This window comes from Dermacentor variabilis, chromosome 9 (genome assembly GCF_050947875.1).
Source record: "Dermacentor variabilis isolate Ectoservices chromosome 9, ASM5094787v1, whole genome shotgun sequence".
In the NCBI taxonomy this organism is placed as follows: Eukaryota; Metazoa; Arthropoda; class Arachnida; order Ixodida; family Ixodidae; genus Dermacentor; species Dermacentor variabilis.
Window position 1 is genome coordinate 113,555,566 of NC_134576.1, and position 13,235 is coordinate 113,568,800.

At 46.2% G+C, this 13,235-nt stretch overlaps 1 protein-coding gene across 6 annotated transcripts in view; it reads left to right on the forward strand.

Annotated features, from left to right (window-relative positions):
• Positions 1–13,235, forward strand: part of LOC142557307 (uncharacterized) — a 37,861-nt gene that overhangs the window by 12,940 nt on the left and 11,686 nt on the right. For 3 of the 6 annotated variants that reach the window (XM_075669037.1, XM_075669042.1, XM_075669040.1), the window contains exons 2-3: positions 3,771–4,066; positions 10,196–10,491. In XM_075669037.1, the coding sequence (XP_075525152.1) occupies positions 10,449–10,491 (43 nt within the window). In that variant the 5' untranslated portion in view covers positions 3,771–4,066; positions 10,196–10,448. The other 3 variants (XM_075669038.1, XM_075669041.1, XM_075669039.1) reach the window with 2 other exon arrangements.

Here is a 13,235-nt window from a genome sequence, read left to right on the forward strand (position 1 = left end):
CGATTGTCTACATCTTTTGAGATAGATTTACCTAGAAAATACTCTTTGCGTCGAATGTGAAGGGATGAAGAGCGAGGAGAAAGTTCATTTCAATGAGGGACTGGAGCAGGGGCGCCCTTTGTCCCCGCTGCTGTTTATGATGTACATGGTGAGGATGGAGAGGGCGCTAAAAGGAAGTAATATCAGGTTTAATCTCTCATACAAATATGCGGGTGCAGTAGTAGAGCAGCAGCTCATAGGTTTATTTTATGCGGATGACATTGTGTTACTAGCTGACAAGCAAAGTGATTTGCAATGTCTGGCTAATATCTGTGGACAGGAAGGCAATAATTTAGGTTTCAAATTTAGTGTTAGAAAATGAGGTGTTATGGTATTCAATCAGAAAAGTGAACAGATAGTGGAGATACAGGGCCAGGAAATACCTCGGGTAACAAAATATAAATACCTTGGTATATGGATAAACAAAGCCAATACATATTTGGAAACACAGGGCAAAATAACAGTGAAGGGGAAGAGAAATGCAGCCATAATGAAGCACAGAGCACTATGGAGATACAATGCGTATGAGCTCCTCCGAGTTACGCGGAAGGGTGTAATGGTTCCAGGACTTACACTTGGAAATGCGGTTGTTTGCTTTAAATCAGGGATAGAATCAGAACTCAATGGGAACCAAAGGTCAGTGGGTGGCCTCGCAGTGGGCGCTCACGGGAAGACTACAAATGAGGCTGTGCAGGGTGACATGGGCTGGACTAGTTTTGAAGTGAGGGAAGCTCGCAGTAAAATTGAGTATGAAGAACGGCTGAGGAATATGAAACAAAGTGAATGGGCTGGCAGAGTGTTCAGGTATCTGTACAGGTATCTGCACAGACTGCTGGTGTGCAGTCTCCGCGGTGTACCAAATGGACGATTGTAGGCAGTGCTTTGACGAGCTGTAATATGCCCAAAACATGGAATAAATATTGCATCGGTGGACAGGATGTTATCTCAGCGTAGTATCCTAGCGCCATGAAATAAGCTGCGATTCAGCGCCTCGCAGTGGCGGATGACTTACTATGCCGGAGAGGTCATTGAGGTTGTAGTCGTCAGGGTTGCAGTGTTACAGTGAGATGATTGAGCCAGCATTGGTACTACAGGCGAAAGGTGTCATTGTCCAGGGCTCCCAGAAGCATACTGGAGCCATGAGCCCCTGGTACGTGCTATGAGGTACGAGGCATGTACAGAGATTCAGAGGGACCCCGTAGAGTTTAGTCACGATATTGCACCGGTTGTCCTAGATGCGTGCGCCTAGGGCCATTTAATTTTGCAGCAACGAGAGCAGGCCACCTGGCAGTGCGCACCTTGCATGAGCATGGTGTTTATGCTGATTGCCTACGTTGTGTTGTAAAATGGGCTATCAGGCTGAAAGAACTGCACAGCATGGTTGCTCTTATTGATGTTGTGCAGGCCAGGTACCCACGAGAGCAACGAACGGAACGCTTCGATGGACGGTTGGCGTTCTGCTTACCGTGACAACTCGGACAATGGCCACGTCAAGTTGGACGTGGTGGCAATTTAATGTAGTGCAGATGATTCGCCTGTGGCGTCTCCGCGTCGATGACAGCAGACTTCGCGCCCTGTAAAGCCTGTTAGAGAGGCCGCGAAGCCAGCAGAAGTAAAACAAAAACCTGTATCCCCGTCCATGGAAGGAGAGCTGGAGACCGTGCAGTACGCAAGAGCGCTACGTTCCACCCAGCGATTTCCTTGCGAATTCTCGTCGGGCAAGGTTATTTAGCTTAGTAATCGACTCGCAGACTGAGTAAAGCTTGCAGATTGGGACCAGTGACTGATGACCAGAGGTACGGCTAATTGCAGTCGATGCGTGCACTCGTGACTTGAATGACTTGCAAGTGGTGCACCTACCGAGAACGGCCGTGATAGAATGCCGGCTTGATAAACACGAAGGCGCGAGGTGGTGCAGCTGTCGATTGCCGCTCACCGCAGATCATCGCCGAGCTTTGTCTCAAGAGGTGGCAGTTAGAGTTCTGCGAGGAAGCTCTCTGTCAGCTACGGCTGAACACATTAAAACGTAGTTGTCAGTGATGGTGTCTACGTGCAAGTGGCAGTGCATCAGCATGAACGAATGGGCCGGAATGTCAATGTAAAATACCTGGAGGTCCTGCATTCGCGGTACGCGAATTGGTGTGCGTTGGACCTTGTCACACTCATCATGGACGAGTCCCTGCTATGACCCTGCTATGGCTGGACTCGGTCGGGCGGTGTCGGCAATCTGAAGACACGGCGCCGCAAAATCGAGCCACCGCAATTTATTCTGGCAAGCCAGCTATGGTGTATGTGGTTCCCGGCAGAACTATTTGGACACACCTACTTAGGCCGGGAACGCCCCTGTAATTTTTTCCCAGTCCTATTCTCCCATGCCGCTTTTCTTTAGCAACGGACTCCTGCCGGGGATGGTCGAACCGCTGCACATGTGACCTTAAGCTTCGGGAAATATGCAAACACAGGATAAAAAGCAACAGCAGTACAGTAATTTCAAAAGTATAATAATTACCTGATAGATATTGCCGAAATGGTAGCGAAATAACTAGACGCACTTTATAAAGCCGGCGTGGAAGCAAGGAACATTTAGATGACGTGCGACTATAGGTAAGACAAACGCGGCTAAAGAATAGAATTGGACAGAGTAAACCACTTATATGATGGAGCAAGGTAATAAAACGAAATATAGAAAAGCGTAATTAGGTGTCCAAGAAGTATGAATCGACCGAAAAGTTAGGATCAAGGGCAAAGCGACCTCGACCATTAAGAGCGCAACATCACCTAGAGATACACGCTGTTTAAATCGACGGGACACTGCATGGCGGCCAAGATGGATACTGCGCGGCAGACAAGATTCCTTTATGTAGCAAGCTATCACTTGGCGCCAGTATCTTGAATAGTAAGGAAAATGAGCCAACAGAAGAGCAAAGAATGCATTCGGGGTTGTATCGTTCCGGTAGAATGCACACTTTATTTACAAGTATGCTTAGTATATTCTATATTTCTACTAAGGCCTCGCATCGTTTTTTTCAGTGAGCCATATTCGGAACACGATGGCTACAAGACTGGCACATGATAAAAGCGTTTGAAAAAATTGATTAGGGAAAGCGGACTTTAAGTTTCTGAACTTGCAGAACTACAGGTTTTCTTGCTATCAAGAGACTGACGTAAGTGATTAAAAGTTTCCTAACGGCGAACTGCGTGAGCGTCACTGGATACACTGGAGAACGAATCCGAGTTCTAAAGTGAGGTATGCGGGCTCATTTTTCGCTCTGAAATCTTGTTTGTATACAAGTCTTCCAGTGTCATATATACAAGTTGTCTGGAGCCTAGGCTTACATTAGGGATAAATGGCCAACAAGAGGACAGCGAAATAGCGCGGACGCCAGCGAACGTGGACGAACAGCTACGTATTTTATTCCAAACTGCACAGCAGTGCTTGCCATTCCTTATGGCACTTTGGCATGAAAAAAAAAGGAGTGTTTCTAAATTTTTCGCTGATCTCTTTTAGTGCCAGTGCAATAAACTACAGAAATGTTCGGCTCGCTTTTCTCCGTGCCTGGCACTTTCTGATGCACTGAGCTTCTGCCGAGAAAGCATCTACTGTCTACTAACGGGTTTTATTTGAAAAAGTGCTTCAGGCTGAGACCGCGTAGACAATACCCCTCTGAAAAAATATTTCTGGAGTTGAGGCCATAATTAATAAATTGTGCTTCTTGTGGATCTCTCTCCAGGGGATCAAGATCCGGGCCCGATCAAGCCTGCAACACACGTGACGATGCTGTTTTGCCCGCTAAACAACCCGGCGGGCAGCTTGACGGCATGGCCGTTTAACATACAGTTCTCGACATGGATGAGTGGTTTTCGAGGAGATTCTCGAACCCTTATGCATTGGGCAGTAGCGTTTAAATTTCCGGAGGAAGAAGACTTCCTCGTTTGTGAGGCCAACCGTGACGGCCTTACGGGCGAGCTGGTCGGGCACCCGACATGGAGGACAGCCGCTGCCGTGCAGGCAAAAGGACCAAGACAGGTGAGAAATGCAGACGTTGTAGGCGATACACATTTAGATCCATCCTACCCTACGGAGCACTACTCAAAACTTTCCGAGCTCAAGCGTAAAATTTATTCTCGTCTAATCAAACGCATGAACAAGCAGGTCGCAGTTCAGCTTTGGCTTTTGCTTCGAGTTAGCAGCCGAGAATCAGGCAACTCACGTGTAGTCGGTCCGAAAAAAAGGGGGTAGACAGCGTAAGATAACAAGGCATTCATACTTCCATAAAGCGCAGATACCTGCATTCTGTGATTTGAGCAGCGTGTAGCCATTTGTACAGTCAGGGGGTTTTCATTTCTATATACAACGCCTTGGGCACACAAATAAAATGGACATACAAACAGCGTAAAAGCAAATCGGAAACCTACCTCTGGCCACAATTGTGGAGCACGTACTGCATTCGGACTCCATTACTTAGTGCATCTTCACCGCCATTTTCTTGCGCAACGTTTCACGATATGTGAGACAACCTCCCCAAAACAATTTTAGAATGGTACACGCAATGAGTGAGTTAGCGCTAGGGCAACCCACCATCACGACATCAGGTGGTGCTCAAGATTGCAACTTGTTCTTCGTTTAAACAATAGTTGGCGGAGTTGGCCTATCGCTGGCTCTTATATTTTCTATAGGTGATTAGCATCTCACTGTGCAAGTTATAATTCTTAAGCCGATTTTTCTACGTCCATTCAATTGTTACGCCGCCATTATGTTGTCAAGTCGATCACATAGGTTTCAACTTACCCGCAGCTTCATATCCCAGGAAGAGAAATCTTCCCAATATTCAGATAATCGTAACAGTGCAAGAAGTGTCCTACCAATCCTGCATCAGGACGAGCAGTTCGCTCTTTGATCCTTTGCTGCGCTAGTTCACTCTGTCACGAGGGATGCCAAGGCTGAACGCAGGAAGGCGCGCCTAAGAACTGCGGTCTATGAGAGCCTGCAGTGAAAGTACAAAATTCGATGTTAGCTTGCTACCACTTGTGACATCCCACCACCAGCAAGTGACAGGCACAAAACAATCGCATCTTTTCGTAATTCAGAAATTTCGTCAGAAACGCCCCTACAGTTATTGTAGTACGTGCACACATTGTTCGATTTTCTCATCTGCGCGCTGCCCGTTTTCATTATCAATCCTATCAAACTGGCAGGGGCCAGTATAAAGTCAGTCTATATACCAGCATTATCGGCAGTTATCAATCTTATCAGACAGGGTGCGACCCCTATCAATCCTTATCGATTGTTACCTTTATCGGACTCGATCCAAATTATAGCAACCGTTATCGGTCGTTACCAACTTCACCATTTTATTTTTATCAAGCGTGATATGTCCTTCTAGCCCTTATCGAACACCCCCCGTCCCTGAACAACTATTATTTGTCCTTACCAATCATATCAAACTTGATCCGATGAGTATCAAACCTGCTCGGTTCAAGCAGAATCTCCCCGACCATTAGAAACGTTATCGCTTATTTGCACCTGATCCATCCGCGTCGATCTAATACAGACCATGATGAGACCCCCCATAACACCTTATCACTCTTTATCATCCATATAAAGTCAATGACTGCTTATCTGTCTGTGTCCCTCCACGCGATGTGCATGAACTCTCAGAGATTGATGGCAATTTGATCAGTGAAGGTGCATCCCAACGGAAAGCGCATTCCGTGAGTATAGAAACGCATCGTGCATGTGGCGTGCTTCGCGAATAACTTTCGCATAAGATTTTTGTGCCTGCAATGCCTAGCTACATGACGTGCATTATATGCGGAGTTTATTACCACACCATTCTATCAATAAAATCGCTCATGCCTAGTCTTCTATTTTCGCCAAATTATTCCTAAGGGATTTGAGACTGACAACCCACCAACAAATTTCATGGAACAAAGCATCGGCAGTGCACGCCGTTTATGTTAAATCTACTCAGACCTAAATAAGAAAAGTGCCAAAGAACAACAATAGTAATTTTAAAGGCGAGGATGTGGAGCCTTTACGGCAACGGCCGATGACAATCGCCGAGCCGAGCGGTAGACGCTGCTGGGTTCCTTAAATCACTAACAGATGCTACTCGACTCCCCGCATCATACAGGATAGCAATGCAGGCAATCAAACTAAAGCTTCAAGAATGGGCAGCTAATAATGGCATTTTATGAGAACTTCGGAGTGGCTTAGGAATAGGTAGGCGTTTGGATGATAACTTATTTGTACTTACTCGGTGTATTGAAATATCAAAAGCAGAAAGAAGACCATCATATGTGGCCTTTTTAGCCATTACAGGAGCCTATGACAACGCAGACCGCAACATTTTGTGGGATATTCTGGAATGGAACGGCTTAGGTGACGATTGTCTACATCTTTTGAGATAGATTTACCTAGAAAATACTCTTTGCGTCGAATGTGAAGGGATGAAGAGCGAGGAGAAAGTTCATTTCAATGAGGGACTGGAGCAGGGGCGCCCTTTGTCCCCGCTGCTGTTTATGATGTACATGGTGAGGATGGAGAGGGCGCTAAAAGGAAGTAATATCAGGTTTAATCTCTCATACAAATATGCGGGTGCAGTAGTAGAGCAGCAGCTCATAGGTTTATTTTATGCGGATGACATTGTGTTACTAGCTGACAAGCAAAGTGATTTGCAATGTCTGGCTAATATCTGTGGACAGGAAGGCAATAATTTAGGTTTCAAATTTAGTGTTAGAAAATGAGGTGTTATGGTATTCAATCAGAAAAGTGAACAGATAGTGGAGATACAGGGCCAGGAAATACCTCGGGTAACAAAATATAAATACCTTGGTATATGGATAAACAAAGCCAATACATATTTGGAAACACAGGGCAAAATAACAGTGAAGGGGAAGAGAAATGCAGCCATAATGAAGCACAGAGCACTATGGAGATACAATGCGTATGAGCTCCTCCGAGTTACGCGGAAGGGTGTAATGGTTCCAGGACTTACACTTGGAAATGCGGTTGTTTGCTTTAAATCAGGGATAGAATCAGAACTCAATGGGAACCAAAGGTCAGTGGGTGGCCTCGCAGTGGGCGCTCACGGGAAGACTACAAATGAGGCTGTGCAGGGTGACATGGGCTGGACTAGTTTTGAAGTGAGGGAAGCTCGCAGTAAAATTGAGTATGAAGAACGGCTGAGGAATATGAAACAAAGTGAATGGGCTGGCAGAGTGTTCAGGTATCTGTACAGGTATCTGCACAGACTGCTGGTGTGCAGTCTCCGCGGTGTACCAAATGGACGATTGTAGGCAGTGCTTTGACGAGCTGTAATATGCCCAAAACATGGAATAAATATTGCATCGGTGGACAGGATGTTATCTCAGCGTAGTATCCTAGCGCCATGAAATAAGCTGCGATTCAGCGCCTCGCAGTGGCGGATGACTTACTATGCCGGAGAGGTCATTGAGGTTGTAGTCGTCAGGGTTGCAGTGTTACAGTGAGATGATTGAGCCAGCATTGGTACTACAGGCGAAAGGTGTCATTGTCCAGGGCTCCCAGAAGCATACTGGAGCCATGAGCCCCTGGTACGTGCTATGAGGTACGAGGCATGTACAGAGATTCAGAGGGACCCCGTAGAGTTTAGTCACGATATTGCACCGGTTGTCCTAGATGCGTGCGCCTAGGGCCATTTAATTTTGCAGCAACGAGAGCAGGCCACCTGGCAGTGCGCACCTTGCATGAGCATGGTGTTTATGCTGATTGCCTACGTTGTGTTGTAAAATGGGCTATCAGGCTGAAAGAACTGCACAGCATGGTTGCTCTTATTGATGTTGTGCAGGCCAGGTACCCACGAGAGCAACGAACGGAACGCTTCGATGGACGGTTGGCGTTCTGCTTACCGTGACAACTCGGACAATGGCCACGTCAAGTTGGACGTGGTGGCAATTTAATGTAGTGCAGATGATTCGCCTGTGGCGTCTCCGCGTCGATGACAGCAGACTTCGCGCCCTGTAAAGCCTGTTAGAGAGGCCGCGAAGCCAGCAGAAGTAAAACAAAAACCTGTATCCCCGTCCATGGAAGGAGAGCTGGAGACCGTGCAGTACGCAAGAGCGCTACGTTCCACCCAGCGATTTCCTTGCGAATTCTCGTCGGGCAAGGTTATTTAGCTTAGTAATCGACTCGCAGACTGAGTAAAGCTTGCAGATTGGGACCAGTGACTGATGACCAGAGGTACGGCTAATTGCAGTCGATGCGTGCACTCGTGACTTGAATGACTTGCAAGTGGTGCACCTACCGAGAACGGCCGTGATAGAATGCCGGCTTGATAAACACGAAGGCGCGAGGTGGTGCAGCTGTCGATTGCCGCTCACCGCAGATCATCGCCGAGCTTTGTCTCAAGAGGTGGCAGTTAGAGTTCTGCGAGGAAGCTCTCTGTCAGCTACGGCTGAACACATTAAAACGTAGTTGTCAGTGATGGTGTCTACGTGCAAGTGGCAGTGCATCAGCATGAACGAATGGGCCGGAATGTCAATGTAAAATACCTGGAGGTCCTGCATTCGCGGTACGCGAATTGGTGTGCGTTGGACCTTGTCACACTCATCATGGACGAGTCCCTGCTATGACCCTGCTATGGCTGGACTCGGTCGGGCGGTGTCGGCAATCTGAAGACACGGCGCCGCAAAATCGAGCCACCGCAATTTATTCTGGCAAGCCAGCTATGGTGTATGTGGTTCCCGGCAGAACTATTTGGACACACCTACTTAGGCCGGGAACGCCCCTGTAATTTTTTCCCAGTCCTATTCTCCCATGCCGCTTTTCTTTAGCAACGGACTCCTGCCGGGGATGGTCGAACCGCTGCACATGTGACCTTAAGCTTCGGGAAATATGCAAACACAGGATAAAAAGCAACAGCAGTACAGTAATTTCAAAAGTATAATAATTACCTGATAGATATTGCCGAAATGGTAGCGAAATAACTAGACGCACTTTATAAAGCCGGCGTGGAAGCAAGGAACATTTAGATGACGTGCGACTATAGGTAAGACAAACGCGGCTAAAGAATAGAATTGGACAGAGTAAACCACTTATATGATGGAGCAAGGTAATAAAACGAAATATAGAAAAGCGTAATTAGGTGTCCAAGAAGTATGAATCGACCGAAAAGTTAGGATCAAGGGCAAAGCGACCTCGACCATTAAGAGCGCAACATCACCTAGAGATACACGCTGTTTAAATCGACGGGACACTGCATGGCGGCCAAGATGGATACTGCGCGGCAGACAAGATTCCTTTATGTAGCAAGCTATCACTTGGCGCCAGTATCTTGAATAGTAAGGAAAATGAGCCAACAGAAGAGCAAAGAATGCATTCGGGGTTGTATCGTTCCGGTAGAATGCACACTTTATTTACAAGTATGCTTAGTATATTCTATATTTCTACTAAGGCCTCGCATCGTTTTTTTCAGTGAGCCATATTCGGAACACGATGGCTACAAGACTGGCACATGATAAAAGCGTTTGAAAAAATTGATTAGGGAAAGCGGACTTTAAGTTTCTGAACTTGCAGAACTACAGGTTTTCTTGCTATCAAGAGACTGACGTAAGTGATTAAAAGTTTCCTAACGGCGAACTGCGTGAGCGTCACTGGATACACTGGAGAACGAATCCGAGTTCTAAAGTGAGGTATGCGGGCTCATTTTTCGCTCTGAAATCTTGTTTGTATACAAGTCTTCCAGTGTCATATATACAAGTTGTCTGGAGCCTAGGCTTACATTAGGGATAAATGGCCAACAAGAGGACAGCGAAATAGCGCGGACGCCAGCGAACGTGGACGAACAGCTACGTATTTTATTCCAAACTGCACAGCAGTGCTTGCCATTCCTTATGGCACTTTGGCATGAAAAAAAAAGGAGTGTTTCTAAATTTTTCGCTGATCTCTTTTAGTGCCAGTGCAATAAACTACAGAAATGTTCGGCTCGCTTTTCTCCGTGCCTGGCACTTTCTGATGCACTGAGCTTCTGCCGAGAAAGCATCTACTGTCTACTAACGGGTTTTATTTGAAAAAGTGCTTCAGGCTGAGACCGCGTAGACAATACCCCTCTGAAAAAATATTTCTGGAGTTGAGGCCATAATTAATAAATTGTGCTTCTTGTGGATCTCTCTCCAGGGGATCAAGATCCGGGCCCGATCAAGCCTGCAACACACGTGACGATGCTGTTTTGCCCGCTAAACAACCCGGCGGGCAGCTTGACGGCATGGCCGTTTAACATACAGTTCTCGACATGGATGAGTGGTTTTCGAGGAGATTCTCGAACCCTTATGCATTGGGCAGTAGCGTTTAAATTTCCGGAGGAAGAAGACTTCCTCGTTTGTGAGGCCAACCGTGACGGCCTTACGGGCGAGCTGGTCGGGCACCCGACATGGAGGACAGCCGCTGCCGTGCAGGCAAAAGGACCAAGACAGGTGAGAAATGCAGACGTTGTAGGCGATACACATTTAGATCCATCCTACCCTACGGAGCACTACTCAAAACTTTCCGAGCTCAAGCGTAAAATTTATTCTCGTCTAATCAAACGCATGAACAAGCAGGTCGCAGTTCAGCTTTGGCTTTTGCTTCGAGTTAGCAGCCGAGAATCAGGCAACTCACGTGTAGTCGGTCCGAAAAAAAGGGGGTAGACAGCGTAAGATAACAAGGCATTCATACTTCCATAAAGCGCAGATACCTGCATTCTGTGATTTGAGCAGCGTGTAGCCATTTGTACAGTCAGGGGGTTTTCATTTCTATATACAACGCCTTGGGCACACAAATAAAATGGACATACAAACAGCGTAAAAGCAAATCGGAAACCTACCTCTGGCCACAATTGTGGAGCACGTACTGCATTCGGACTCCATTACTTAGTGCATCTTCACCGCCATTTTCTTGCGCAACGTTTCACGATATGTGAGACAACCTCCCCAAAACAATTTTAGAATGGTACACGCAATGAGTGAGTTAGCGCTAGGGCAACCCACCATCACGACATCAGGTGGTGCTCAAGATTGCAACTTGTTCTTCGTTTAAACAATAGTTGGCGGAGTTGGCCTATCGCTGGCTCTTATATTTTCTATAGGTGATTAGCATCTCACTGTGCAAGTTATAATTCTTAAGCCGATTTTTCTACGTCCATTCAATTGTTACGCCGCCATTATGTTGTCAAGTCGATCACATAGGTTTCAACTTACCCGCAGCTTCATATCCCAGGAAGAGAAATCTTCCCAATATTCAGATAATCGTAACAGTGCAAGAAGTGTCCTACCAATCCTGCATCAGGACGAGCAGTTCGCTCTTTGATCCTTTGCTGCGCTAGTTCACTCTGTCACGAGGGATGCCAAGGCTGAACGCAGGAAGGCGCGCCTAAGAACTGCGGTCTATGAGAGCCTGCAGTGAAAGTACAAAATTCGATGTTAGCTTGCTACCACTTGTGACATCCCACCACCAGCAAGTGACAGGCACAAAACAATCGCATCTTTTCGTAATTCAGAAATTTCGTCAGAAACGCCCCTACAGTTATTGTAGTACGTGCACACATTGTTCGATTTTCTCATCTGCGCGCTGCCCGTTTTCATTATCAATCCTATCAAACTGGCAGGGGCCAGTATAAAGTCAGTCTATATACCAGCATTATCGGCAGTTATCAATCTTATCAGACAGGGTGCGACCCCTATCAATCCTTATCGATTGTTACCTTTATCGGACTCGATCCAAATTATAGCAACCGTTATCGGTCGTTACCAACTTCACCATTTTATTTTTATCAAGCGTGATATGTCCTTCTAGCCCTTATCGAACACCCCCCGTCCCTGAACAACTATTATTTGTCCTTACCAATCATATCAAACTTGATCCGATGAGTATCAAACCTGCTCGGTTCAAGCAGAATCTCCCCGACCATTAGAAACGTTATCGCTTATTTGCACCTGATCCATCCGCGTCGATCTAATACAGACCATGATGAGACCCCCCATAACACCTTATCACTCTTTATCATCCATATAAAGTCAATGACTGCTTATCTGTCTGTGTCCCTCCACGCGATGTGCATGAACTCTCAGAGATTGATGGCAATTTGATCAGTGAAGGTGCATCCCAACGGAAAGCGCATTCCGTGAGTATAGAAACGCATCGTGCATGTGGCGTGCTTCGCGAATAACTTTCGCATAAGATTTTTGTGCCTGCAATGCCTAGCTACATGACGTGCATTATATGCGGAGTTTATTACCACACCATTCTATCAATAAAATCGCTCATGCCTAGTCTTCTATTTTCGCCAAATTATTCCTAAGGGATTTGAGACTGACAACCCACCAACAAATTTCATGGAACAAAGCATCGGCAGTGCACGCCGTTTATGTTAAATCTACTCAGACCTAAATAAGAAAAGTGCCAAAGAACAACAATAGTAATTTTAAAGGCGAGGATGTGGAGCCTTTACGGCAACGGCCGATGACAATCGCCGAGCCGAGCGGTAGACGCTGCTGGGTTCCTTAAATCACTAACAGATGCTACTCGACTCCCCGCATCATACAGGATAGCAATGCAGGCAATCAAACTAAAGCTTCAAGAATGGGCAGCTAATAATGGCATTTTATGAGAACTTCGGAGTGGCTTAGGAATAGGTAGGCGTTTGGATGATAACTTATTTGTACTTACTCGGTGTATTGAAATATCAAAAGCAGAAAGAAGACCATCATATGTGGCCTTTTTAGCCATTACAGGAGCCTATGACAACGCAGACCGCAACATTTTGTGGGATATTCTGGAATGGAACGGCTTAGGTGACGATTGTCTACATCTTTTGAGATAGATTTACCTAGAAAATACTCTTTGCGTCGAATGTGAAGGGATGAAGAGCGAGGAGAAAGTTCATTTCAATGAGGGACTGGAGCAGGGGCGCCCTTTGTCCCCGCTGCTGTTTATGATGTACATGGTGAGGATGGAGAGGGCGCTAAAAGGAAGTAATATCAGGTTTAATCTCTCATACAAATATGCGGGTGCAGTAGTAGAGCAGCAGCTCATAGGTTTATTTTATGCGGATGACATTGTGTTACTAGCTGACAAGCAAAGTGATTTGCAATGTCTGGCTAATATCTGTGGACAGGAAGGCAATAATTTAGGTTTCAAATTTAGTGTTAGAAAATGAGGTGTTATGGTATTCAATCAGAAA